Source organism: Exophiala mesophila (assembly GCF_000836275.1).
Source record: "Exophiala mesophila strain CBS 40295 unplaced genomic scaffold supercont1.4, whole genome shotgun sequence".
Lineage (NCBI taxonomy): Eukaryota > Fungi > Ascomycota > Eurotiomycetes > Chaetothyriales > Herpotrichiellaceae > Exophiala > Exophiala mesophila.
In genome coordinates this window covers 248,405-274,173 of record NW_015622507.1, presented here as the reverse complement: position 1 = coordinate 274,173, position 25,769 = coordinate 248,405, and the positions used below count along the sequence as shown (strand labels likewise).

General features: G+C 51.4%; 6 protein-coding genes and 1 non-coding gene across 8 annotated transcripts; 4 read left to right on the top strand and 3 right to left on the bottom strand.

Annotated features, from left to right (window-relative positions):
* Nucleotides 1–417: 417 nt before the first annotated feature.
* On the bottom strand, nucleotides 418–541 carry PV10_05364. The gene has a single exon. It is a non-coding gene; the product is annotated as a tRNA-Leu (tRNA).
* A 319-nt stretch (nucleotides 542–860) lies between these two features.
* Nucleotides 861–2,734, top strand: PV10_05363 (uncharacterized protein). The gene has a single exon (XM_016370019.1). It carries the CDS (start codon nucleotides 1,153–1,155, stop codon nucleotides 2,407–2,409), a length of 1,257 nt encoding a protein of 418 aa, XP_016222312.1. The 5' UTR covers nucleotides 861–1,152; the 3' UTR covers nucleotides 2,410–2,734.
* A 4,702-nt stretch (nucleotides 2,735–7,436) lies between these two features.
* On the top strand, nucleotides 7,437–9,374 carry PV10_05362 (uncharacterized protein; the record flags this gene model as incomplete). Its single annotated transcript, XM_016370018.1, has 1 exon — nucleotides 7,437–9,374. One exon carries the CDS (start codon nucleotides 7,437–7,439, stop codon nucleotides 9,372–9,374), a length of 1,938 nt encoding a protein of 645 aa, XP_016222311.1.
* Nucleotides 9,375–10,186: 812 nt separating this feature from the next.
* PV10_05361 (uncharacterized protein) lies at nucleotides 10,187–10,717 on the bottom strand. Its single transcript, XM_016370017.1, has one exon. The coding sequence runs from the start codon at nucleotides 10,539–10,541 to the stop codon at nucleotides 10,200–10,202; it is 342 nt and encodes a 113-aa protein (XP_016222310.1). The 5' UTR covers nucleotides 10,542–10,717; the 3' UTR covers nucleotides 10,187–10,199.
* Nucleotides 10,718–10,835: 118 nt separating this feature from the next.
* Nucleotides 10,836–11,717, top strand: PV10_05360 (uncharacterized protein; the record flags this gene model as incomplete). The annotated part of the gene is made up of 1 exon (XM_016370016.1): nucleotides 10,836–11,717. One exon carries the CDS (start codon nucleotides 10,836–10,838, stop codon nucleotides 11,715–11,717), a length of 882 nt encoding a protein of 293 aa, XP_016222309.1.
* Nucleotides 11,718–12,813: 1,096 nt separating this feature from the next.
* On the top strand, nucleotides 12,814–16,552 carry PV10_05359 (uncharacterized protein). The gene is made up of 2 exons (XM_016370015.1): nucleotides 12,814–13,377; nucleotides 13,491–16,552. The coding sequence occupies exons 1-2, from the start codon at nucleotides 13,267–13,269 to the stop codon at nucleotides 16,164–16,166; spliced, it is 2,787 nt and encodes a 928-aa protein (XP_016222308.1). The 5' UTR covers nucleotides 12,814–13,266; the 3' UTR covers nucleotides 16,167–16,552.
* A 1,569-nt stretch (nucleotides 16,553–18,121) lies between these two features.
* On the bottom strand, nucleotides 18,122–20,798 carry PV10_05358. 2 transcript variants are annotated; one of them, XM_016370014.1, is made up of 4 exons: nucleotides 18,874–20,798; nucleotides 18,626–18,814; nucleotides 18,201–18,573; nucleotides 18,122–18,145 (listed from the first exon to the last, which is right to left on the bottom strand). In XM_016370014.1, exons 1-3 carry the CDS (start codon nucleotides 20,597–20,599, stop codon nucleotides 18,425–18,427), a joined length of 2,064 nt encoding a protein of 687 aa, XP_016222307.1. In that variant the 5' UTR covers nucleotides 20,600–20,798; the 3' UTR covers nucleotides 18,122–18,145; nucleotides 18,201–18,424. The 2 variants fall into 2 exon arrangements, with proteins under 2 accessions (XP_016222307.1, XP_016222306.1); XM_016370013.1 differs by lacking the exon at nucleotides 18,122–18,145 and having other exon boundaries at nucleotides 18,149–18,573.
* Nucleotides 20,799–25,769: the final 4,971 nt, after the last annotated feature.

Below are 25,769 nucleotides of genomic sequence, written 5' to 3'. Positions count from 1 at the left end.
TGCCCCATCACCTTGATATTACATGTAGGACAAGAGAAACGTAGTGTTCAACCCACTACTAGGTATATTTATGATCATGATCTTCAAATAGCCAGGACAATCTAAATGAGTATTTGAACCACCAGTTTTCCACATACATGAGATGACCCGGAGGTAGTTCGGTGAACAGGCGATTCACCGTGGTGCCTTGGCATTTTCATCCCATACATACCTAGTATTTTCTTTTGTCGGAAAAGCAAAAGGAATGATTTCGCACTCCTCTCAGCCGCCACAAGGGTAAGACGATCCATAGTTGATGGATAGCCAAAACTTGCACCAGCTGGAATTGAACGCAACCCAGCCCTATTCTCCATTCTCTACTTACCTATGACCAAAAAACCGAAGCTAACCTATAGGCTTGAAGGAAGCAAAAAAGATTGCATCAGCCGCGAATCGAACGCGGGGCCCATCGATGGCAACGATGGATTTTCTGTGGTATTGTTAATATTGAATTGACCTGGAAGGTCTTGACGTTAAACTTACACCACTAAACCACTGATGCTGGTTGTTGAATGTCATTTGCCACTGTACTGTGGTTACAGTGTTTCTGTTTGACAAAATTGAATATTATAAATATATTGACTCTTATTTGTCTGTATGGGCTAGTCCTAATGAGGACGAGCACCTCCACGTCATAGTCACGTGATTTTTATCTCACGTACTACTTTATTTCCTAATTTGGACTAGCCTATATTTCTGAAGTACCACGAAGATATACGGATTAGGCATAGGTCAGGCTTCCTTCATTTAGGTAGGTACCTGCCTGGTATCCATAATAGGCATGTGGGATACCTGGTAGTCTTCGCATCCCAGATCCAGATCAGGCGGTTTCTGTCCCAGGTATGCGATTTTGGCCACAAATGCTCGAAGTGCAGGGGAATAAACAAGCAGGCAGGTCCTGCTCACTTGGCATCTTCTGAAATGCAGATCTAACCGCATCCGGAAACGATGATAGCATTTCGAGTCTAACCAAACATCCTCAACCTCTCTCAAGATTGATCAAGGACGATTCAGCTATCAATGCCGGTCGATCATGGAGAAAGCATCATAAGTTACAGGGGCATCATTTACGATCACTGTTGACCAGAACGCCAACACCCGACTTCGAGGATCATGGCGCTCACCCTGTATTTGTTGACCTTCAATTGTGCCCGAACCCTTGTCCAGCCACACGCCTTTGCTCCACACATGTTCGATGCTCTGGAGCCAGACACACGGTATCCAGATCTGCTCGTTCTGAATCTCCAAGAGATTGCGCCCATAGCATATGGGTTCCTCGGCGGGTCGTTCTTGACGCCATATTTTGACTGCTTCAAAAAGGTGGTCAAGTTGGCGGCCAAAGACCAGAACTATGTTCACATTCTGTCGCAAAACCTAGGAATGACTGGAATCATGGTCTTTGCCAGAGAAGATGTGGCGGATAACATTAATTGGACTCAAACTGCTGGCGTGGGCCTGGGCCTGGGCGCAATGGGAGCGAAAGGTGCTGTGGGTGTTCGCCTAGGATACCGCATCGGAGACTCAGAAGAGGTCGAGCTCACTTTCGTGGCAGCCCACCTTGCAGCGATGGAAGACGCGCTCGAGCGGAGGAATTTTGATTATCAAAGCATTGTTCAAGGATTGGTCTTTGTACAGGACCATCCGGCTGGAGAAGATGAGAATGCTCCGCTTCTTCAAGGCAATGCGCAACCAAAGCCATTAGAAAGTGGCATTTATTCCACCACATCACATCTTTTTCTCGCGGGCGATCTCAACTACCGCACGTCACTCATTCAACCGTCACCTCACGACGTCGAACATAAATTCCCTCAACCAGCAAAGGAAGAAGACGACCCGAGACATTTTATTCATCTACTGGCGGAGGACCAGCTCACTCAGCAGGTCAAGGCTGGCAAAGCCTTGCACGGATTGACAGAGGCGCCAATTGGATTTCCGCCGACATACAAATACCGCAACGTGGGTGACAAGGCTGTAACTCTGGATGGAGAAGGAGATTGGCAGTGGGCACGTCATCGGTGGCCGAGCTGGTGCGACAGAATATTCTTCTGGAAAACAGAGCATGTCAAAGTGGAGCCTGTCAGGTACACGTGTCTCCCACTGTTTGCAACCTCGGATCACAGGCCCGTTGTGCTGCTTGCTACGGTGCCATTGAGATCGGTGAGTGGAGCGGGAGTGAGTGATTCAGCAACAGCACCGTTCCCAATTGACCCTCAGTGGAGGAGCAAGCGAGCATTGGCCAGGAAGAAAGAGTTGGCGGTGGGACTTTTGGCATACCTTATACTGACTAAGGAGGGTGCTGCTCTTGCACTGGCAACGACCGTGGGTGTGGTGGGGGTATGGATTATTACCCGATCAATATTGGTGTTGTGACGCAGATGCCAGGGCAAACGGCCACGCGAAAATGGTTCCACCTACCATGCGTACTCATCGACAGCTTCCAGTATCGCGTCTGCAATGTGACAAGGTTGATCTTCTGCAGGCCTGGCTTCTCTATGGGAGTTGCAGGGGTTAGAGTCCGCATAAGACCCGGTGAGCTTACCTCATAACCAAAGAACAACTAGAATCTTTTAATTAGGCGGATTTCAACAATGTCGATTTTCGGAAGGAAAAAAATTGTTCTAGCCGGAAGCTTCATTGGTCCTACCAGAGACGAGTTCAACGCTGGCATGGCTGGGGCACCGATAGCAAATTCTTGGGAACCTTTTAGGTCTTACCGAGGGCCACCAACAGAAGGAACGATGTATCGGTCAGTCGCTAGACCACATAGTCTAGAGAAATCCGAAGATGGGCCTTAAATATGCCTCCGAGACAGATCACAGATTACGAGTAGGTACCAACTACTATTGTCTGCCCCTCAAAACCATAAAGATTTGGAGGTTCAGGATAAATGTGATGATCAGGGTCGTATGATGGTTCTGTTTCATGGGCATGCACGATATTGAGCTGAAAATTTTTGTGATGGAACAACAAACTCAGGCTCTGGAGCGGGTGATCTTGATCCACAAACCAGTGTTGCGTAGAAGCCTCAAGGAAACCCGCAGGCAGATTATTTAATCGGACACCTACCGGAATGGAAGACTGAAGTGCTTCTGAGCGCACGAGCCGAAAACATTGGTGAGCGTTTAGGCAGCTTCGAGGGGTGGAGAATGAGCTGCAGCGTTCCTGTAAAATGCCCGATTCTATCAGTTCGAGAAGACCAACGCAGATGGATCGTTATTGGCTAGGCCGACAGGTTGGCAAGGCTACGGAGTATGTGGAGCAACGTGAGCAGGCATGTCCAGCAGCCGTATTGACGAGCCGCGCGACCAAAGTCGATCAAGTGGCTGACATAACTGCTTGGCAGGTATGTGTAAGGCAGGGTTTAGAGCAGCATTACTGGACTGATGGAAGAAATGGCTTTTACTCAGAGCCATAGGGACAGGCGCGGCCGCGACGGGCTGCAGTGAGTCAGAAGCATGTTCGGTAATCTGCTGGTCATCGACAACAGACTGGGAGCTGGCGACAGCCCAAGCCAAAACCGGCAACTGTCTCGTTGCACTGGGCGTCCCTTTCTCGCGTAGAGGCGACTTCTCCCGAGGAGACAGCAAGCCGAGCCGGAGGATGATCGTTTGGCCGTCGGGGAATGCCCCTTTTCCTTTGAGAAGGGCATTGCATGGGTTCTGGAAAAAGGGCTCGTGATTATGTAGACGATGTCTGTCATCTGGGGTCAAAAGGACGATACATTGTACAGTCAACAAAGCTCGAGGCTCAGTTAAGCGATTCTAGTAGCAAATTATTATGCACTGAAATGGTGTGTTAGATGATGGAGTGGCCCAGCCCCCATCACCCAATACTTTATTGACAATGTTGCTTGTTGAGGAATGGCAGACATCTATGGGATGATTTGGAGTTGAGACTAATGTGCATTGCATGAGGTGAGGTAAATTATAAGAGTGGAGGGGAGAGAGAGAGAGAGCAATTGAGATGCAACCCGCGAGCGCGAGCGTACTGTAATAAAATATGAGCTGTGCTGATCTGCATTGCATTTGCCATCTCGACAAGGTAATAATGCAGTATCTGCGTAGTGCCTAAGGTAGGCATAGCTAAGTGTTCATGTGAGCAGGTTGTAAGTACCTAGTAGGTACCTTAGCAGCTTAGGCAGGTACCTAGATATCTGAGTAGAAGAATGTAGTACATGTAATTCAACTTTTCACAGAGACCAGATACTAGATAGCTGGTTGCAAGGACTTCAAGTGCTGGGAGAGAATGGACAGGCCAAGCCACGAGACTAGACCTCGACGGTAAGGAATCCAGGTGTAATCAGCCTTGCATGACGACCCTTTGTCATGGATAGGCTAATAGATGGGGAAGACCCCCATTCCCTAAAGAGGCTATCGTGAATAATTACTACTATGATTCTTGTTGATGTTGAATACAGTGATCTTAGTCGTTCTCAGGGTCCGGGTTGGAAATCGGTGATGCACGGTGGCCGTGAGAGGGTGAACTGGTGGGCGGTAGGTTCGGGCAGAAAGCCATCATGGAGCCTGAAGCCTGAAACCTAAGTAGCTTGAGGGCCCTTGACTGGCAAACTGTACAAGCACGGAGTCCGTGACAGGCCATGACGGAGCTTACCAAATGCTGCCTGGCTGGCTTGATCCTGGGATGCATCACATCACGGGCACATGGCATGACGAGCGCTTACACTGCATTGATGATATTACCCAATCCGGGTGACTCAGAGTGCAGGCTATCCAGCGTCAAGCACTACGAACAATGGCGGGGATGGCGCTTGCGAGCGCAGAAGACGTGCACCCTGTCCTACTTGTCAAATATACTGCAGGTTCGCGTCAGGTTGGTCAAGCTGGCGAGGGGTTTGACAAGAGTGGATGGAAAGAGATGGTGATTAGGTTGGGTAAGTAAGGATGAGGATGACGGAAGAAAATACCCGGGGGGTGGTTCACTCATGGAACCACGCGTCACAGCATAGAATTCGTGTGCGTGGGTAGAACGATCGCTGAACGATTGTAGCAAGCGGTGTCAGTCAGAGTCAGCAATGCCCTGGCATTGCTGGGTGTGGAATGTGTCTCGTGTTGGTGTGACGGGATGGAACGGGGTTACGTCGGAGGATGAGGATGAGGATGAATGACGAGGACAATAACGCGTCATTTGCTGGTTGGAGCCACTGGACATTGACATTGTAACGTTCAAATGCACAGTGACCATCAGGGTGCAGCGATTTAGCCGGGCTGAGGGCCACCCAAGCATAAGTGCCTGTTCGCCTGTAGCCTGTAGCCTGCCGTTTGCAGCGTGTAAGGATGCATAGAGGTAGGCAAGAGGCAAGTCAGAGGCAGTCTATAGGTGCGATTAGCCAGGGCGCAGGGAAATTCGTTAAGCCCGATGCCCCCTCTCAAAAATGGTTGGGTGGTGCGACTTTTGCGACTGATGCGACCATGGCAGCCTGACCCAGGCCAGGCCAGTCTTGGCTTGGCTTGGGCAGACCTGAGGACTTGGGTCGAGGGGGCCTCTTGGTCGCATCACTCCATTTCTCTATTCTCCCGTTCAATTGTCCAAGGTCAAATATCAAGGTTCTACAATTCCCATATCTCTCACACTCTCCTGAGTTTCCATTCTTCAACCTCAAGCTTGAACTTGAAACAACAATATCAATCAAACACATCTTACTCAACCATCTCGACCTTTGTCAAACACACTACCCTCTACACCTCAATCCTCTCTGCCTCAACTCTTCTTTTCTAGCCTCAGAGCGAGACATCACCACCAACCCTGTCCACAAGCCCAGCTGGGATTCAGCCCCGCCTTTCATCATGCTCTACTCGTGTCAAAACTTCAGCCGAGGCTGCAGAGGACGAGTAGACATCGTCGGTGGAAAGTGTTCAGAGTGCAAGGTAAGCGACTCCTTTCTCTGCGTGTGTGTCTATGGCTCTGGCCCTACGCACCCCCATCCTTCATCCTTTCACAGGACTGATTTCGTTTCGTCTAGATGTACAACTTCCGCAGTCGCAACTGCAGCAGACCATATCGATCCGTGCTGACTCCCCCGTCCAACTTCCGGTCAGGGAGCTTGGCTACGTCATTCGAGGCTGATGTCACCACGCCTCAAGCCTGCCCTGCAGATCCCTAGCCTGGTTCATGATCACCTCACCCCTGTTCGGGCCCCCACCATTCATAACGGCCAACCACACCGTCCCGTTCCATTCCACCCGCCCAACTTCAACTTTCTTTCTCGAACATCCTGATTTCCTGTGCCTCTGGTGCCCTGGGTGCCCTTCAACTTGGCATACCACCAAACATCCGAATGGTCCCTCGGCCCTTACATAATGACCGATTACGCCGATGATGACCCAGTCCTCGATTTGTGGACACGCTCCCTCCGTCGACTTGCCTTTAGCGCTTGCATTTTCACTGCCTTTCATGCAGTTCGCATATCTTTTGGGAGATTTCAGCACCGGTGTTTCGGGAACACGGCTACACGGCTGAAAGCATTACATCTTATCCTTTTCAATGAGCCTGGCTTTATAGTGCCCTCGGCTTTTGTACCAACGTATCGACGATGCCGCGACGAATCCGGACTCACCTTTTACTTTCACATGCTCCTGTCCCCCTTGGGTGTCGGAGTCCTGGATCACCATTTGCATTTAAAGACGACCGATTCTGTTCAACAGGTGGACTAAAATATTCCGAAATGGAAAACTGCATTGCCAGTTATGGCATCAGTCGTTATCATTGAGTTTGCACCTGATTTGGGACCGAACTCATGTACTGTACCATCATCTTTATTTCACTACGTCATCCGAGGTCTCGAGATCTCGGGTTTGTTACTAGCTTATCACGACCCCCAGAGGCCAACACAATCATGCAGCTTCTTCTGAGTTGCACCATGAAAGTAGACAAAAACAGTTGAACATGCTCACCATCTCTTGTTTCTGATCTTTTCTTACACCCTCTTGGCGGAGGGGGTTGAAACCAACTTTTGTGAGGCATGATCGCCTCAGTCATAAGCCCCTGCTTGGAAGTGTCAATGGCGCAAAGAGAGAGGTTGTGTGCTTCTCGATTCGTGACAAGATGTGCCTCCTTCCACCAGGTTCTCTCTATGTGCATGACCACAATCGTCTCGCCTGTGCAGTGCACTGTTCGTTTCACAACTAACGTCGCTCCTGCCCCTTACCCTCTGCGTTGCAACATAGCCGCGCCTTCCATTGAACCACGACGCAGTCATTTTCTCTCGACGACTCTGATGCTGCTCAATGCCTCAGCCCGATGCTCTCCAGCATCTGCACCGGTCAGTTTTGGTTACCAACAAGTACTTCAGTATGGTTTTCCCCGAGGGTCGATCATGTGCCCATTCTGGTCACACATGTTATGCGTGTCAACATGCATTGATAGCAGCTGAACGGGCTATGAAGGCCTCAAACACCACATCGTCCTCGGAAGAGAATTACGGTGCCCTCCCATCGTCTTACCGCCGTCTGCGTAAGTCTAGGTCCATGCACCCCTCTCGCTCCATCCGCCAAATCCCCTTCTTGAAAGCCTCCAAGTCTCTGAGCAGGCTCTCGCCTCGCAGAGGGTGGAGACTTGCACCATCGCCAGCAATACCCGACCTCCAGGCGACTCGATACAAGACCGACCTCGACCGACCTGACAGTACTGCCCGACGCTCCTTTCGGGAAAAATATCCCGACACCGACGGCGAAAAACAATGGAGATACACTACGAGGTCAAATATACCGGTCCAGCCTGGGGACGTGATTTCAGAGCGCTCAAGCTCAGGGGCAGTCAAAAGCTCGTTGAGGTCATTCTCTGCCACCATCCGAAGTCGAGTGAAACGCTTTCTCAGCTTCACCCACCTCCACCAAACCCATCAAACCCAACTGGCCGAGCAGCACTTGGACGCCTTCGACGTTGTCGCCAACAACCTCGATGCACGTACTATCGTTGACGAGTCCGACAATAAATCCTTCTCAGACGAGCAATATGACACGGTCCCCCATATTGTTCCCCCCGTGGCGAGTCGCGATAGTCTGGTGTCCAACAGCCAGTCAAGAGTCACGAGCTGGACGAACTCCAGTGTCACTTCACTCGGTCTGCGGTCAGCCTCTGCCCAGAAACACCGTCTTTCAGTGATCAAAGAAGATGGCGGGCCTCATCAACCATCCTCCTCCGCTGGCCGTCATATTGGCGGCGTTGTCTGTGTGAAGAGCTCGAGACAGACCAAGACCAGTGCCAGCCCAATTCTCCCACAGGTTGACAGTCAGAGAATATACTCGGCGCTGATCAAAAGAATAAGCGAGGAAGAAGCCGAGCTCGAGCGTACCAGAGCTGCTGTCGAAGCCATCGACTCCGTCAAAACCCCGATACAACTCGATGAATTGCCGATCTCCCGTAGCGATCCAACGATACGGATGGTACAAAGTGATTCGATGCTGAGCTCTTTAGTGTCTCCCGCCCAAAGCCCATCCAACGACGATGACACATGCCACCGCAATGACGGCAATAGCCACGCGGTGTCAACTGGTGACACACAAGCAGTCCGCGGGTCAGAGAAGCCTAAATACACAATGGACGCACAGTTTACATTCTTCCCATCTTCTCCTGAGCGTCGATCTACAGCGCCTAGCCCATTTAGAAAGCTCATGAGTGAAAAAGACGACAACAACCAATGTCAAGATACTTCATGGTCAAACCGTCTCGCAAGTTACCCCTCCATCGCTGAACCCGGTAGTGATAGGAGCATTTACTCCACACCATCGTTGAATGACATTTCTATGGCTTCGGCTGCAAATGGCAGTCTTCCAGTCCATCAGTCGGCCGTGGTAGCATCAGAACCACCTAGTGCAGAGAGACGCAGCGGTCAAGAGGAAGACCAAATAGGAGAGACTCCGCCAGTCAGCACACCCGGTCGTCTTCACTTTGTGTCCCCTACGGCGGTGTCGACATGTACCACTCCCAGTCCATCCCTCCAGCACCGTTTTGTCGCCCGTCTGAGTCGCCCGTTTAACATGGACGTCCCTACACAGAATCGCCCATTTGACAGCATGTATCTAGGGAAAAGGACTCCAGGACATGCAGACACTCTCGGAAACAGTCGGTTGAGTGTCGCACCGCGCAAGTCCAAAAGCTATGGAGCTCTACAATGCGATGAGGCAGGTCATTTTGGAGACGTTCAAAGCAGTGGGCATTCCACAGGATTGTCTTCCAGAACAAGGGCAGCTTCCAAGGTCATGGGTATCCTTGGTTCCAATCGAATTGTAAGCAATTTCCTGAAAAGCCGCAGGGAAAGGTACGGTGGCGCTACAGAGGCCAACAATGCCACGGATGAGAGTCCCCGGTTCCTATGAGCAGACCGACAGCTGGCAGTGATCTATGAAATAGATATTTAAGTCTACTATCCGCCGGTCGATGACAACAGTGATGGCAGCCTTCTGAAAACATGCATTGAGTCATGGCAGATGATGGATCCATACAAGCACGACACAGGATGGGTTCCAGATGCACCCAGTAGGATCAACAGGAGACAAGTATAAAATATTGGATTGAAGAGCGTATAAAGTAGATACTCATCGCTAGGGGTCATTATATGGATGAATTAAAAACTATGTGCCTTTCTTATGTTCTCACACTGCAAATGGCCATGGGCACTAGAATAGAAGTTCCTTCCTACAATTTTACGCAGCTACCTAGTACCTTGGATTTGCACCTCTTTTATCGGTTGTTTTGCACTGTTGCGCCAACATATTACCTTCATATTACCTATATTCCAGCATCTTGTCTAAGTCTCTTCTCGGCAGGAGGGAGCAGAACTCACCAAAACAACTTTGCACATGATTCCCATTCACCTCTTTACTGCACTTGCCACAAGCTGCACTGCCAGCGACCCTGTTCGAGAACCAATGCATTGCACTCCACTGGTTGCTCTCACAACGGCCAACGAGCCACAGATCTCTCTTGGGCTATTCTCATCAGATGTAGTGGTTCACTCCATCAACCCATCTTCGTTCCTAGGTTGGCTCCACCCTATCCTTCTGCAGGACCATTGCTCAATCTCATCTCTGTGCAGTTGGCGGGCCTCAGTCGAAACACCTCGAACTTCTGCTTTGCCCTTGTCCATTCAGCTCTCAAACCAGAGTCAACGTTTCCACCTAGCGCCGTAACCAACAGCAATATCATTTGCCCACCTCAACCCTCGATCCGAGGATTGCCACCTCCTTCCACCGCAATCGATGCACTTCCTCCTCCTCCTGCCCTTGAGAACTCAATCCTTCCGATGTCAACACATGATGTGTCGGTTCATCACATGTTAATCCACAAATACAATGGTTCGCTTGGTTGCCTGCCCTTGTTGCCCATTCAACATCAAAGGTCGCAAAAGTTTGATGTCTGGTGCTGCTGGTGTCCAGTGATTTTGCGTATCTTGCAACCTCGTGATCCTTGGACACAACAAAAGTACACTGGTTTGGATCCACACGGTGGGTCAACCGCTGGAAACACCAACCTTCCCACCACATCAGATCCACCACAACAGCCTGGATTTGGCTTGGATTGGGCCAACGTTGTCTTCCTTTCCTCCGGCCTGTCGATATACTTCCTCGATGTTTGCTGGAACCATTCTTTGCTTGAAAGAGAGAGGAACCATAGATGGACACCTCGCGATGAGAAAGTTTGTTTCATCGAGTACTTATACTCGTCTCTCGCCCACTTCTTGTCATTTCTCTCTCTCTTTTTTTCCAAGGTAACCCCTACATCTGCTCTTGCATCTCTTTGTTAGAAACATTGATACTGCTAACTGATCATAGATCACAATGTCTGCACCTGTTGGAAACAACGGTGCTGTTGGCAATGGCGCCACCTTGCGCCGGCGCTTGAGGGAGACCCGGTCTCGGCCGTGGTTGACCAACAGTGTCCTGCGCAAGGCCAAGCGCACGGAGTCAACGTCGGCCTTGGATGCCCCCAAGGTCGAAGTTGCCTCCAAGGTGGCTGCTGCTCCGGAGTCCGGAGCATGCGAACCTGTCTCGGCGGCCTCTGAGAAGAAGGCCGGGCACACAAAGGGCAAACTGCCCAAAGCTGTGGCAAGAGTGGCGACTTCGGTCAAAGCTCTTGCTCGCTCAGCGGGATCAAAGATCCCAGTCTGGGTTGGTAGCTCGCGTGTGTTTTCCCGGGCTTCTTCTCAAGCCCCAGATGGCGCAGCCGGGGCCACGATGGAGAAGGCAGCCACCAACAAGGCTGCGAGAACTGCCGCTGGGAAGTTCTCTTGCCTTGTTTCTCGTTTCCGTCCTGCTGACACTTCAGTAGGATGTTTCAAGGAGGGCCCAATCAGGACCCATCGCGACTGCAAGCAGCCGCGATCGATCCTGAAAGGGTCCTCCTTGCAGCAACTTGGTGACACCAAGCTGCTGCCACAGACGTCTGCCGGGTATGGCGTTATGTCCAGACCCCGGAAGACTGTCAAGTGGCGCAGTGTCATCAAGGTGCGCACCCCGCCGCGGCCTTGGGAGCATACTAGCAATATGCTCCACGAGTGCTGCGGCGAGGAGCAGTGCTTGGAGTGTGACGATGACCGGCCGGAGGTCATCGCCGGGGAGGACTGGCTCAAAGAGCAACGCTCGATGGGCCATGACTACCTGAAAGGGTCTCGGGGCTTGTTTGGAGGGGTGGAGTACAGCGATGCTGATCTCACATTCTGATATCCAAGACCCAAGGTTCTTTCAGGTATCATGGCCTGCAAGCGCCGGCCGGTACTGGCGGCAGGGCCACAGGCAGCTTTGACGTCTTCGGCAGGGCTATTGCTGATGGCTGATGGCTGTCTGTGGTGTGGGAATGGGGACGCCCTGACTCATCTTCCTGCCAAAGGTACCTAGGTAAGTATCGGGTAAGTATCAGGTAGGTCCATTTCCTTTCTCTCTCTTCCCCTTGCCCCAAAGAAAAAACAAAAACGGTTCTGAGGCTCTGACGAGGGTTGATGGCCACCAAAAACATGCCAAAAACCACAAATACCCACGAGAGTGGCACAAAACATGCTCCCTGCGTTGTACTTGCTGCCTTTTGCTCCCCTTTGCTGCCCTTTGCTGCCCTTTGCTGCCTTGTCTTTTTGTTGTTTTGATGGTGATGCTAACTTGTGGCTAGGCCCCCCGCCTTGCGCTGGACAGCCACGTTCTCGTCGTGCAAGGTGTTAAGCTGGCTTCGGCTGGTGAACCAAGAGCTGTCCCTCCCTTAGTAGCATAAGTACATAGTCGTCGATGTCATCTGGACACATGGGTGTCTTGTTGTCTGTGTCGGTGGCTCTCGGTGGTGGTTTAATCATAGTCAGTCATAGTCATAGTCACTTGAGGCTTTTGTGGTTTGAGACAGATGTATACAACTAGGTACCTAGGTAGTAATATCAACATGGTCACTATGTGTATCTCTATGCTGAGTTGTTCCTGTGTTGTTGACCTTGACTACTTGCTGACTGCCTCCTCCCTCTCCTGCCTCCCTCGGTGGGAGATTGTGCCGAGGCGAGACTTGGCAGTGGTAGAACCCACGTGACTTTGCTGGTTCTCTTCGTACCTTGCTGACATGTCAAACATGTGTTTGTTGGAGGAGGAGTTGGGGGACCACGAAGAGGAAGCATGGGAAGGCACCAACCGAGGGTGTTTTGACTGAAGAATTGGAGGTGGCTGGAGAGTCCCTGTGCTGAGTGCTGGAGTGCCCTGTGCCCTGTGCTTTGGTCTCTGGTCTCTGGTCTCTGTTCTGCTCTGCGCTCTGCTGTCTCAGGCTCTCTCACCCTCGCCTTCTCACCCTGTGCTGGGATCAGAGTCGGGCTTCCCCTCTTTTCCATCTTTACCTCGTCTCTTTTACAATTTCTACCATTACTGCCACTGCCACTGCCACTACCACTACCACTTTGCGACAAAAACATCGGCTAGAATCCCTCCACCATTCTCGCTCTCACTCACCCTCTCCCTCACCATCACCTCATCCTCCTCTTCTCTGTCTCTCTCTCGCGTCTCTCCAAACCCATCTCCGCATTTTCTCCGTGTTCTGCACCCGCACTACACCCATTCGTCCTAATACTTGTCCGAATTCCGCTCTCCTTCTCAAGCTCCCACGACTCCCCCATCTTCCTGAAAATCCAACCCCTCACCACCTCCCAATCCTGAACTCCACATTTGCGATCAGCCTACGCCTGCCTCTGTCCCAGCATTCGTCTCATCCAGCACCACCGCATCTCCCCTCGCAAGTATCTCCAACATCATGGACTCGACATTATCGTCGTCCGGCCCCAGCAGGATCAAGAGGAAGCAATCTGGCAACAAATCCAAGACCTTACCCTGCCCTCATTGCCAACGCCTCTTTGCCCGCCTGGTATGTTCTCCTCACCATGCACTGCATCGCTCACCACCTCCCCCAATTCGCCTTTGCATGTGCGACCCAACAAGTCAATCGCAGCTTGAGCTAACATCGATTGTGAATCGCAGGAGCATCTCCAACGACATATTCGCACCCACACCAAAGAGAAGCCTTTTGTGTGCGACATATGCTCAAAGACCTTCGCCCGCAGTGACCTCCTCGTCCGCCATGAGAGACTCGTCCATCCTGGAGAAGAGGACACAAGTTCCTCTCGAAAATCACACAAGAGACTTAGCAACAACTTCGACACCAATGTCTCGCGCCCGCAGCTCTCCCATGAGCCTCCGCCCATGTCCGACCCTATGGACATGGCACAACAGTCTCGGCCTCTCCTCTCCCCAGAGTCGCCGCAAGAGGGGAGGGGGATGATGGACATGCTTGACCCTCAGCTCATGCAGCCCGCAAACGGCATGCACTCGGTCGACAACCTTGCCCAACAACAGTCGTCTGGCCTAGGTGGGCCTTCGTCTCTCGATCCTTCATGGGGATATGATCTCAATTTATTGTCTCACGCCGCCAGCCATGTAGCCTCCAGCGGCCAGGATCACTATATGTCTGGATTGCCGCAAGTCACCCACGAGCCACTTCACGAGCCTCTACAGCAAATACTTCCCCCCGTCTCGGATTCTTCCTACCAGCCTCGAATGCTGACTGAAGGTTACGGCCACCCGACGCCCATGTTTGAGCCTCCCGACCTTGGTGACCCCATGCAAGACTTTACCGTCTTCCTCGACAGTGTGGGTCTTTCTTCCGAATGGTATGCAAACATGTTCGGCAACGATCCTGTCGACCCGTTCCAGGGCTCTGAATCAAAAGATCATCTCGGCATCCCCAAGGTCCAGCTCAACGGAGAGAACTCTCTGGAGGCCAAACCGCCTCTTCAACCCGATGAAGGCAGTACCTTCTCGCGCTTTGGTTCGAGACTGCCATCTCTCCAGCCCGAAGTAAAGGAACCCCAAGCTCAAAGATCAGAGCATCGCAGCGCCACCGAAGAGTTTGACACCTCAAAGCAAAAGACAAATTGGGACGTGAGCGATTCTGATAGGCAGGTCTTTGCCTCGAGACTCGCTACCTTTGACACCGTCTTACCCAAAGGTTTCATCCCTCCTTCAAGACATTCCTTGTCCCGGTACTTGGCTGGCTACGTCAATGGCTTTCATGAACATCTTCCCTTCATACACGTCCCTACCTTGCAAGTCTCGCGAAGTGCACCTGAACTGGTTCTCGCCTTGGCCGCTGTCGGTGCACAGTACAGGTTCGAGAACAGTCGGGGCATTGAGCTCTTTTATGCTGCTAAAGCGGTGGTGATGGAGCAAATTCGCCGCCGCGACGAGCTTGCGCTGCCGCATTCCTGGAACCGTCCTCGAAACGGATCAACAACTCAATCTCCCCCAGGTGGCGGTTTCACATCCCAGAGTCAAACCAGCAGTCCATTTCAGCACTCTGTAATCGAGACCGCAGTCACCGTTGACAGCAAAGAGTCCTTGGATTCCATACAGGCACTCCTTCTTCTCACCGCATTTGCCACATGGGAAAGACACACCGAACTGCTTCGGGAAGCCCTCGCATTTCAGAGCATACTTGCACGTCTCGTGCGAGAGTCAGGACTGGTGTCGCCGGAAGAAGCCCAGTCGCCGGAAGAACAGACCTGGGAGGAGTGGATCAAGGTCGAGGGCGAAAAGAGAACCAAGCTGATTGTCTACTGTTTTTTCAATCTGCATTCCATCACCTGGAACATCGCTCCCCTCATATTGAATTCGGAAGTCAAGTTGAATTTACCGGATCCTGCAAACGAATGGAAAGCTACGACGGCCGAGCAGTGGAAGACCCTCCGCGCCGCCAATGCTTCACATCAAGTCCCATTCCAGGAAGCATTTTCTCGCTTGTTTGCCAAACAAAGCCAAGCTCCGCCCACACCCATCTCACCCCTGGGAAACTACATTCTGATCCATGCGCTGATACAGCAGATATTTTTCGCCCGACAGTTGTCTCTGGCCTGGCCAGGAGTCGCAGGGGCAAGCTTGAGGATGGAGGACATTGTGATCCTCGATCGAGGGCTTGGTGCGTGGAAGACTGGCTGGAAGCGTGCACCAGAATCCAGCCTGGATCCACAAAACCCGAATGGCCCAGTTGCCTTTACATCCACTGCTTTGCTGGGCCTGGCATATATACGGTTACATGTGGACATGGGTCCGCTCAGGCACCTAGAGACTCGAGATCCCGAACAAATTGCCTCGTCTCTTTTCCACACCCCTGACCTTCGGCGGGATCCACGATTGACGCCGGCACTGCTACATTCTGCGCATGCCCTATCCATACCGGTCAGGCTGGGCATCGACTTTGTTGCTCGAACTCAGACATTCTTCTGGTCGATCCAACATTCTCTGTGCAGCCTGGAGTGCGCGTTTCTCCTGTCCAAGTGGCTGGCGGTTCTGTCTCGGCTCAAGACAGAAGGAGGCGCGCCCGTGACAGAACACGAACGGAAACTCCTCCTGTGGGTCCGCAGTCTACTGGAAGAGACAGAGATGACGGTTCCTCTGAACGGGGATGCGAATGATCAATCAGTCCTCACCGAATCCCGGGAACTACTGGGCGATACCAATAAAATCAAGAGTCTCTCCGTTGCTGTGGTGCGCGTTTGGAGCAAGACATTCAAGGGCAACACGAGTTGGGCCATTGTGGATATGATTGGGAGCGCTCTTGAGATATACGCAGACACTCTTGAGTCACAATTACTGGGATGATGACATGGTCCCTTGCCGGAAAAGGCAGGCTGTACATGATAGAAACGGACTTGTATGGGCTGATGACGCACCCAATGGCTTGATGTATTGATGACGTTCTATGTTTAGTGTCATTGTCATTGATAGTTGGTCTGGAATCAAGTAAGTAGCGTTCCGGAAAACGCCGACTCTACGAGGGCTTCTCCAGGGCTCTCTCGTCGTTGAATCACCATGCCTGTGGGCTGAGCGTAAAGTAATTAAAGATATGTTCCAAGAAGAGGCAGACGGACAGCCGGAGGCCATGTCTAGGTCTCGGCGGCGGGAAGGACAAAAATAATTTCTGATGGGATCTTGAGGTGGATTTAGTTCATCTGGAGAATATGGAACGATGGCAAGTCTTGACAAAGTCTGTGTCCGCATGGACAAGTGATGCATGTCTTTCATCTACTAATCGACTAATCATATCCACAGGAGCCTCGTCTTGGAAGGGGATCCCTTTCCAGTGTTGGCATTACCAAGCCTCGACCAGTGGATGTACAAGTACTCCGTACTCGTATGAACAACATCTTGGGTTGGACTAGTTGATTTGGCGCATTCGTAGGTCCATGGTGGACAAGGCGATAGCGGGGCGCTAGGTGCTATAGAGCGTAACGGTGTGAAGTCGAGTCGAGTCGAGGCAAGCCTGGGCTGGAAAATTAGCTGTGGCTGTTGATCTCGTGTGCTGTGTCACGTGAAAAATAAAAGCATGTCATCCTTCACGGACCAACAACCTAAGGGGAGTGCTTTCGGTGCTAGTGGTTCGCGGCTGTGTGATTTGCAGTCGCAGACCTGAGGCCAGTCATGGAGAGCCCAGGATACACAACTTCAGCTGCAGAAGTAGACTCGCTTTGATCAGAATCAAGTCCCTGGCAAGGTACGCATAATGGCATAGTAATCCGTAATTGTTGGAAGATCTCTTAGGTAGGACCGCGCGCCTTGGTATCTTGGCAGAAACGAGCTTTAAACCAGACAAGCTTTCGGGCCAATGGCGACGCCTCGTCACGATGGTACTTCGTCGGTACATCCTCGTCTCGTGGCCTCGACCACATTCAATCACTCAACCCCCAAAATCTCGATGTACCGTAACCGGTACCTGGACAATAGCACTAATACCAGCAAGGACTGTTTTGCCTGTCTGTGAGGGATTTTTGTGGCTCTCTGTTCCCTGTCGGTTCACACACCAAGGCTCTACGGAGGACTAAGATATTTACCTATCACGGAATCGGCGTGCCCTGCTCCACAGGCAATGTCTGATTGTGTATCATCAGTCTCATTCTTGGAGGTTGGTCGAATCGCCACCCAGCTATCAACTACCGTACTCCGTAGTTACGTGGCTCCTGTCGAGAATTACCAAATCTCATGAGAGTATTTAGTTTCCCATAGCTGGTGCGTTGGTTCGCTGGTTCGCTGGTGGTACCTGTTCCAGTGAGCACAATCCGCAAGCCCTCGTGCCGGGAGACGGTGAGCCTTGGGGCATTTTATTTGTCTTTAAAGTAAGCCCAAGGTAGCTTTGCACTGCCCCTTTCTGTTCCTCCTCAGTTGTTCATTATTCCCAGGACCTGTAATGTTCTTTCTCTAAGGTTTACTGCGATACTCTCCGTGTCCCCTCACAAGGAGTACCACTTGACTGGTCGTCGACAACAGGGTTTGTGGAAGGTGGCGCAGTCTCAAAGCATATCACCTTCCTCCTCACCATAGGGACAGATTACTATACATTCTGTACACCCTCCACCTATTTCGATCCTGGAGACAAGCTGCTCTGTACTTTGAGTGTCAGACTCCTCAAATGGCAAGTCATGAATACCAACGAATACTAATGCAAAGTCACAAGGGCTTCTAATCCAAGACAGTCTTTCCCACAAAGACCATCACGTTCTTGTACTGAAGCACATCAAGTACACTCTCAGTTGACCTCCTGATGAGATAGATCTCTAGTTGAGCGGACGATACGACTTTTGAATCTACCAACACGTCAGCACTCGCCAACAATTCTATAGCACCGTGTGGCCATCTCACACGTGTCATTACCGCCACTACCACCCGACCCCTATTGCCCATAACCTACACCCTATGTTTCCAAGCATGTTTCCAAGCGCAGTCCTTGTCCCGAGTCCTGTGTACCAACAACACAATGTCGCTAAACCTCATACCTGTCGTTCAGTGGGTCCATTCCACTTGTCTCCTAACCGATTGTTCATGACACCGTGCGCAAAAGGGGAAAAAAACCAAGAGAAGGGATTTCAAGGTAGGGGGCTCTTGCTCAGCCCATTCCAGATCATCTGTAAGTCATCGGACAACGGTTTGACCGGCCAGCCAAGAGTATGACGGTGCTGTTTAAGCAGCCGAACAATCTCAGAACGTTCACGTGGAGCCTGAATACATAGACCAGCTGCCGGGGCCAGTCAGCATTGGTTTAGAAAGATCAGAAGGAGATGCATTACCTATAAACAGACACTGTGACGAGGCGGGAACAGAGTCATCATCAACCAAAACTGACCCGATACCGCAGATTGTTTCTGCACAGCGTTGAATGACGGCCTGCTGTTGAACGAGGTCGTCATAGCCACTCACGCAAGGTCGATGTCGCAACAACAAGATGCGTGCGGCACAGACAATTTGCATTGCCGCACCTGCCACGAACGTCAGCACTACTTTTCTTCTTCAACAGGGAGATTCTTTTGTATCATACCAAATGCGGGAGGGTGGTACCAAATCCTTCGGAACACACTCCCAGGTTCTTCATTTGACGGCAAAGGATTAAACTGGATGGGCAAATGGCGATGCCAATCATCGAGGGCTCTCAGGAGGCTGTCACCCTTGGCTGCGCGGGCCACAATGTCAGAATGACCCTTGTCAATCTCTTCCTGGGAACAATACGACACCACCCGCGCCATCAAAGAAACCGAACGTTGTGCCATTTCATGGGGCGTGAGCTGGTCAAACCCTTTGGTAGGACGCCAGTTTGAAAAAGGTTTGCGTTTTTCTCTCAGCGCAGCCCACATGTCTTGACGGAGCCATATCCACCAGACGGCCTGCTTAAGGCCGGTCGACTCTCCATTGATGCCCTGCGACTCTTGCAGGTATTTGAACCCTTGTAAGTGCCGATCCCAGTCCAGACGGGATCCATTGAGCATCTCATATGAGGCAATGATCAAGCAAGTGGCATAAACCTCGTCGGAACTGTGGTAAGATTCATACTGCATGGCGGTCTGCAAATACTGAAGAGTCTCATGATAATAATGGTAAGCTTCTTTGGGGGTCCGCTGCTCGCTGGAAGTTTTACTCAAGCTGCCGGACTTGTGGCAGAGCGAAATGGCCATGATGGCGTTGAGTATTCCCACATTATGCATGGCTAGATGGGGCACCTGATTGGAAAACACGTGTTGAGGATTGAAAAGATCAAGACGAGAGGTAAAGTGTTTGACAAAATAGTTGAACAAGTCCACCTCGTGGCGTTTGAGCTTCAAAGGCTCAACTGATCTCCAGGGCGGAGCGGTGGATTTTCCCGACGCTCTGGCAGACTGATGACTGGTGTTTGTCAGGCCCGCGTCAGCTGGATGGAAGACAGTGTACGCCGTGCCACTTCCTGCACCAGCTTGAAGGTGAGGGTGCAAGGCGTCGGGCAGCGACGGTCGATCAGCGTGGGACAAAGGTGAAGTGGCAAGTTCAGATTCGTGCTCGGGCTTTGGGATGCCAAACCATTTGGCAATAACGGCTTCTCGTGCTGGACCAGAATCTGGAAGGCGAGTGGTGATGGGGAGATCATCTGAGCTTGTGTCCGAATAGGCGGTGTTTGCGGCCACGATGTTGTGCATAGGCTGTTGGTGGGGCATCAAGGCATTGTATTGGAGCGGGGAGGAGAGAGCTGAGGGTCCGGGGGCAGTCACCCATGGGACAAAGTTCATCGACTGGCCATAAGCATCGGTTTCGACCTTGGGCTGGATCGTTAGAGGATGTGAGGGGGCAGAGGGGGCTGGAGGGTGGCTGCCGGGCTTTTCCCAACTGGTTGTGCGGGCGAGGCTGTTGAAAGGGTCGTCGTTCCATGACCTTAGCAAGCCCCATTGAGGCCGTAGTGCTAGGTCAAATGATGCAGCAGATCCCCTCCTGGAGGATGAAGTAGGAGATTGGGGTTTGACAGAAGAAGGAAGCACCTCCACGACCGAATTGAGTCGTGAAGTGACATTGGAGGTAGATGATGAGATTGATGGTGAGGGTTTTGGAGCGGTGGGATCTGCGTATAGACAAGTTTGGTTGCTCCGTACACAAGGACCACAAATTGGTTTCTCCTCGTTACATTTAAGATGTCGCTTGCGACAGGTGATGCAGCCAGTGCGAGTTCGCAGCCCTCGACCCCGGGGTTTTCTTTCTCTCGTCCGCGGTGGCTTCTTGACGGGAGCCTCGGGTGACGGTGTCATGGCGCAGGCTTGTATAGACGCGACTCTGCTGGAATGAGGGTCAAACGATGCTCCTGTCCAAAGGATGTATTCTTCGTCTCACTCGGAGTCGATGTTGTTGTAGTCGACGAATGGCGAGAATGTAATGAATTAGACGGGGCTATAGACGACGAGCTTTGGTCAAGACACAACGGGTCCGTTGACGGGTTTAATGAAAGGCAACATTGGAAAGCCTGGGACGAATGCTTTGATCCTACAGCAGGTCATATTCATCACAGCACCGACAAGGTTTGGGCTAGAAATCTAAAGGTGTATAGAACCCTTGCGATGAGAATGTAGGCAGAAACTCTGAGACCCAAGAGCAGGGTTGGAGAGGCAGGGAGGTGTCTGGAGCCCACCGGACCAACAGAGTTCCAAGGGTGCCGGGGGCGGCTTGGGTATGTCTGTGTCTGAAAGACTGTGCACGAGAACAATCATCATAATACCTCAAAAGGCTATCGTTTGACATCGGGTTTGCCTATCAAAAATGTTTGTGATTCTAAACGATTGAACCGGCTATAGTTCTGTCGAGCGAAGGTTCTCCGACCCCAACAAAAGGCCCATCGCCTCGATGTGTCGATGCTATAGTTCATTGCCAGACGGAGTCGGCAGTCGAATGTAGGTAGATTCAGATCCGCTTCTCCAGGCCAAGATTTTAGGACAACGGTTGCCATTGTGCCTTGCTGTTTGATTGACCTCCGTGGGGACATCTTCTACTAACCTCGTCAAATATGCCTTGCGTGTACTTTAGACATGGTCTTTGTTGACATGACCATCACAAGCCTCTGGTCGGGTGCATCCATCCCCATAGAGCTTGCCACCATAGCTAATCTTGACTGACCCGACCTTGTGTCAACGAAATGGGCATGGTGAGAGCCAAGGTGCCAAACACTGGTGTAGTGTGAGAGCCGTCTGGCCGTTTTGCTGATGGCACGGTCGAGAAATCATGAAGCGGTGGGATGGACCACAATGCACAATGCACCAAACTCTCTAGTGATGAATTTCTACCAATGAGCCACATTCCAAGACCCCAGGAGCCGTCATGTGGGGCTGGAATCACTTAACACCTGGCGCACCTGCCACGGACCTGCGGCCCACATGGAGGACCCGAACTCCAGTTCCACCCTTTTCCCACTTATAACTCTCATACGCTTGCCTCATTCAAATCGACTCACCAATTTCACTTTAGTGAGGGATCTGCTGCTAGAAGGCTTGGCCGTGGATAGCGCGTACTTGGCACCATGGCCTCACTTGGCATGTGCTGGGCAAGGTTTCTGCATGCAAGGACGAACCACTGCAGGTGCAGCAGACAAGGGAAAGAACACGAGAAGAAAGAAAAGAGGGTAAAATCCAGCTGGTGGCATCCAAGTTTGCCGCAGTTTACAATCGAGAAAAAAAATTTCAAGCTGCTGCATGGCGCATGCCCTGCCTCGTTGACATCTAGACCAACATGGACTGTTAGACACACAGCAAAGAAACACCTCGTTCAATCATCGACAGTATATCACACAGTTCTTCAACGAGATCTCATTCCAAGGCGGTCAAGGCAAACTCACTCAGTCGCCAAGATATTCCTTGGTCCCAAGACGCTATTATGTGTGTAATCGTCGTCATCGAAGAGAGCACTATATTCAACTAACTCCTCGGCGAGTTAAGCATGCGTAATAAGTGCAGGGGTTATCCCCCAAGTCACCTTAAGTCTCTTGACCCTGCTGACCCTACCCATGGTCTGGATACCCCAAGTGGGCAAGTATGGGTGCGGTCCCGCCGAGGCGCCTACAACACCCCCGGGTCCCTTACCTACGGTCCGGGTAGAGTGTGGTTGTTGCGTAGATAGATGCCTATCGTGCCTATCTGGGCCCACTCCGTTCAACCACTGTTGGCAACCAAAAGGTCACGCCAGTCCAGGTGAAGACTATTCTTTTTAGAGGTAAAGGTTATCAAAAACCTAGAATCGTGTCCGTGTTTCGTCATTCCCGATCTTTGCAACCCATCGATCCAATCTGCATCAATGCCGAGCCTGGGCCACGCTTCGGGCGCATGGAAGCCTCCAAAGCATCGAGTGCGCATATTCATATCCGTACGCACACACATACAAACGCACTAGGAATAATCCTCTATGTGTGTATGGTGTATGTGGTAGGGAAAGCCCGTGACCAAGCCCGATGAACAACTGAGCACTACGGATAGGCATGAATCATGAGGCTCGGAAAGTTTCATACAAGCTAGTCATTACTTGCAGGCGCCAACACAGACTTAGTATATTCATTCCCATCCACTGCTTGGGCGCTGTGGCCTTTTTGGCCGTTTTGGCCGCTCTTGGCTGCCCCTATTAGGCGCCTCTTGGCCCTGCCAAAATCCTCCGTTTCAGCACATTTTGCCGTCTTCTTTCTCTAGCCTCTTTTCATGTTGCAAAGAACAAAGCTTGCCAAAATCGCATCTCGGACATGATCTCGAACTTGTCGAATCGTCAAAGTCTTTTTGGCAATCGCTGTTTTCTCGGATGCATCAGACGGAAATTTTCATCTTCACACGCGCGGTAATACCCGCCAAAGGTGGGGACCATGGGCCGGGGCTCTCTGAACTAACCGAGTTTTCATCATTTCAAGTGGGCCATTTCCGAAAATGCGGTTTCGATCTCATGCCAACACCATTGCCGAGAGCCCACCGACTGCGAAGAACCCTCTCGCGTAGGAAGCCTAAGTAGTAGCGTAGCATTGCAGACGTCGCTCGTGCTCTCAGCTGCCCGTCTTCTTATATGGCGTCCCCCCTGGTCGCTTCTGGCCACTCATCATATCCATCTTGGGAGGCCCGCAGCTTCGATATGCATCAAAACTCCACCATGCCGCCAAGTTTGGCACCCACCCTTTGGGACCCGCTCGTCTCTAGCCAAACACATACGTAGAACATCTGGCCACACGTCCATTCCCGTGGGAATGGGAGCGATGCGACATGCTCTTAGTGAAGCCGCATCCCTTTGTCGGCAATCACTGTCCAATTGGGCCAAATCTCGTAGCATACCCTCCGCTCCAACCATGGCCTCCTTCAATCCGCTCCTTACATTGTGGGTCAACGTGCGACAGCCTTGCTATTTTGCAAGACAGACCCCTTTTCCTTCTTGCGATGAGCTCGTCCATGATATGTTTGCACGAGAACCTTGCTAGCCGAAGCTCAACATCTCGTCTAGTTTTGTACTACCTATAGATGCTCTCCAATTCGTCAACATCAAGATAAAACCATCTGTGTACTGCTTGTATACCAGAGTATGGTCCTGCTACGATTGAGACCATGTTCACATGTCTCTCAAAAGGGCATTGGAGACCTGATCACTCGTCTTGCATCTGGTGTCTTTCCACGGCTCTCTCTTCCGTCGCCCGCTGTTGAGTGTGCGGCCACGCCTGATTGCGAGGACAAGAATTGAACCTTGGAGCTGCTCTGTAAGAGAACAGGTTTTGATGAGGCTAAGCCGACAGAAGATGGGGTGGGATAGAGAGAAAAGAGCCTGAGAGTGTCGGCCGGCTACTAATTTCAGCCTCATCCCCACAAATCATGCTGTATGTACTATTATTGACTGCGTCCAGGAGAGTGAGCAAAATCATGAATGACTCCAGAAGGTTTAGGCTTATTCCCATCACGCTTTACTGCACCAATACCCCCGAAACCTATAATGCATTGTCTTTTCCAACATGGCCATGACATAGGCACTGCTCTTCAGCAGCAGCGTCCAAAACATGCTCTATTGTGCGGATGTAATCGTGTGCGATTGTCAGGCCGTTCCTGCCGCAAATGCATCGACAACTACAACTGGGCAGGAGCCACTCCAGCTAGGCAGGAACGCCAGCTGGGCCGGGCCACTGCAAGTTCTCAGGCAAAGATTCCTCTCTCTCTCTCTCTTAGAGTATAGCCAGATAGACAACTCTTCTAACAGCGATCAATCATAGCTCAAAGCAGAAGCGCCACCACTACGAGCGATTGGCCGACTTAGTTCACAGCGATCATGTTGGACGCTGACCCAGAAAACATCCTTCTTGCAATTCTGTTAGACCTGACTTCCACTTTATTCTCGAGCCGCTTTCAATCGAATTGATGGTAGCCAACACCTTGAAATCCTTGCTCTTGCAGTGCGCACAGTCAATCTAACATTGCAACCCCTGGACTAGGTCGGCCACTCGGCCTGTTTCCTCGAACGCACATGGCTATGGCCTAAACAGACGTAAATGCAATCTTACGGATGAGGGGAGCAAGCCACCTCTCCGCAGCCCTCAGGCCTCAGCCTTCTGTCCGCATTCTAAGTTCTGATTATCTGTCGTCGAACCGTCAATTGTCCAAAACTCGAAACACTCGTGACACTCAACGTGAATCATTATCTCTAGCCCTGTCACCCATGAAAGATCGTCAGAAAATCAATCAAACAGGGTCATCTCATGGTCATCGAGTCGATGCCCTCCGAGCTCCAATAAACATCTAGCCATAGCCTTTGGCGTTACGTGGGTCGACATTTGACATGAATCAACTGGTTCCTCACGACATGGGGTACGAATGCTGTGTCGTTGGTGGTTTGGATGAGGGTCTTCAACGCCCGTCGAAAGGCAGCCTATTACGCATAACAACAATGTTATACCCCGGCCTCTGCATTCTGTAGCATGATCCACAAGCAAAACTCTTCAGTTGTCTCAACTTTCCCTGTAGACTCCCTTCGCATGACTTGCGGTGAATTGGCCACACACAACCATGCCACAATCACAAAGATTCAATATAGACTTTGCATAGACCAAAAATGGGGTGCCGTGCAGCTTCATCTGCCGATGACGAGATAGCAAAGTGTCATCGTGTCGTGGTTGCAAAGGCGGGACAGTCGACACCAGCACAGAGTTTCGTGTCTTCGTCAGCCCTGTCTGGTAAACCAGCCAATCTCCATGTCCGTAGCCCCTGTTATTGTGGGACACAGGGCCAAGGGCGTCGGCAAACCCAATTCAAGTAATCGCGACAGAGTTTCCCCGTGCCAGCTCTGTTTTTCCGGCTATTGTTTTCCCTCGAGCGGGAGTAGTTGCTGAATCCGCGGCTACTGATGTGCTGTAGCCTCGCTTTTCTTCCGTTGGTGATGTCGGAAGAGACAACGAGAAGGTTAAGATGCATTCAGATGGACATTACA

What these genes read in the sequence shown, in the direction of transcription:
- PV10_05363 (XM_016370019.1), top strand. Translation starts at nt 1,153, where the DNA reads ATGGCGCTCACCCTGTATTTGTTGACCTTCAATTGTGCCCGAACCCTT.
- PV10_05361 (XM_016370017.1), bottom strand. Translation starts at nt 10,541, where the DNA reads ATGTGGTGGGAAGGTTGGTGTTTCCAGCGGTTGACCCACCGTGTGGAT.
- PV10_05359 (XM_016370015.1), top strand. Translation starts at nt 13,267, where the DNA reads ATGGACTCGACATTATCGTCGTCCGGCCCCAGCAGGATCAAGAGGAAG. An exon ending in AACGCCTCTTTGCCCGCCTG is followed by an intron (nt 13,378 to 13,490) that starts GTATGTTCTCCT and finishes TGTGAATCGCAG; the next exon opens with GAGCATCTCCAACGACATAT.
- PV10_05358 (XM_016370014.1), bottom strand. Translation starts at nt 20,599, where the DNA reads ATGACACCGTCACCCGAGGCTCCCGTCAAGAAGCCACCGCGGACGAGA. An exon ending in GTACCACCCTCCCGCATTTG is followed by an intron (nt 18,815 to 18,873) that starts GTATGATACAAA and finishes CGTTCGTGGCAG; the next exon opens with GTGCGGCAATGCAAATTGTC. An exon ending in GTCACAGTGTCTGTTTATAG is followed by an intron (nt 18,574 to 18,625) that starts GTAATGCATCTC and finishes TGGCCCCGGCAG; the next exon opens with CTGGTCTATGTATTCAGGCT.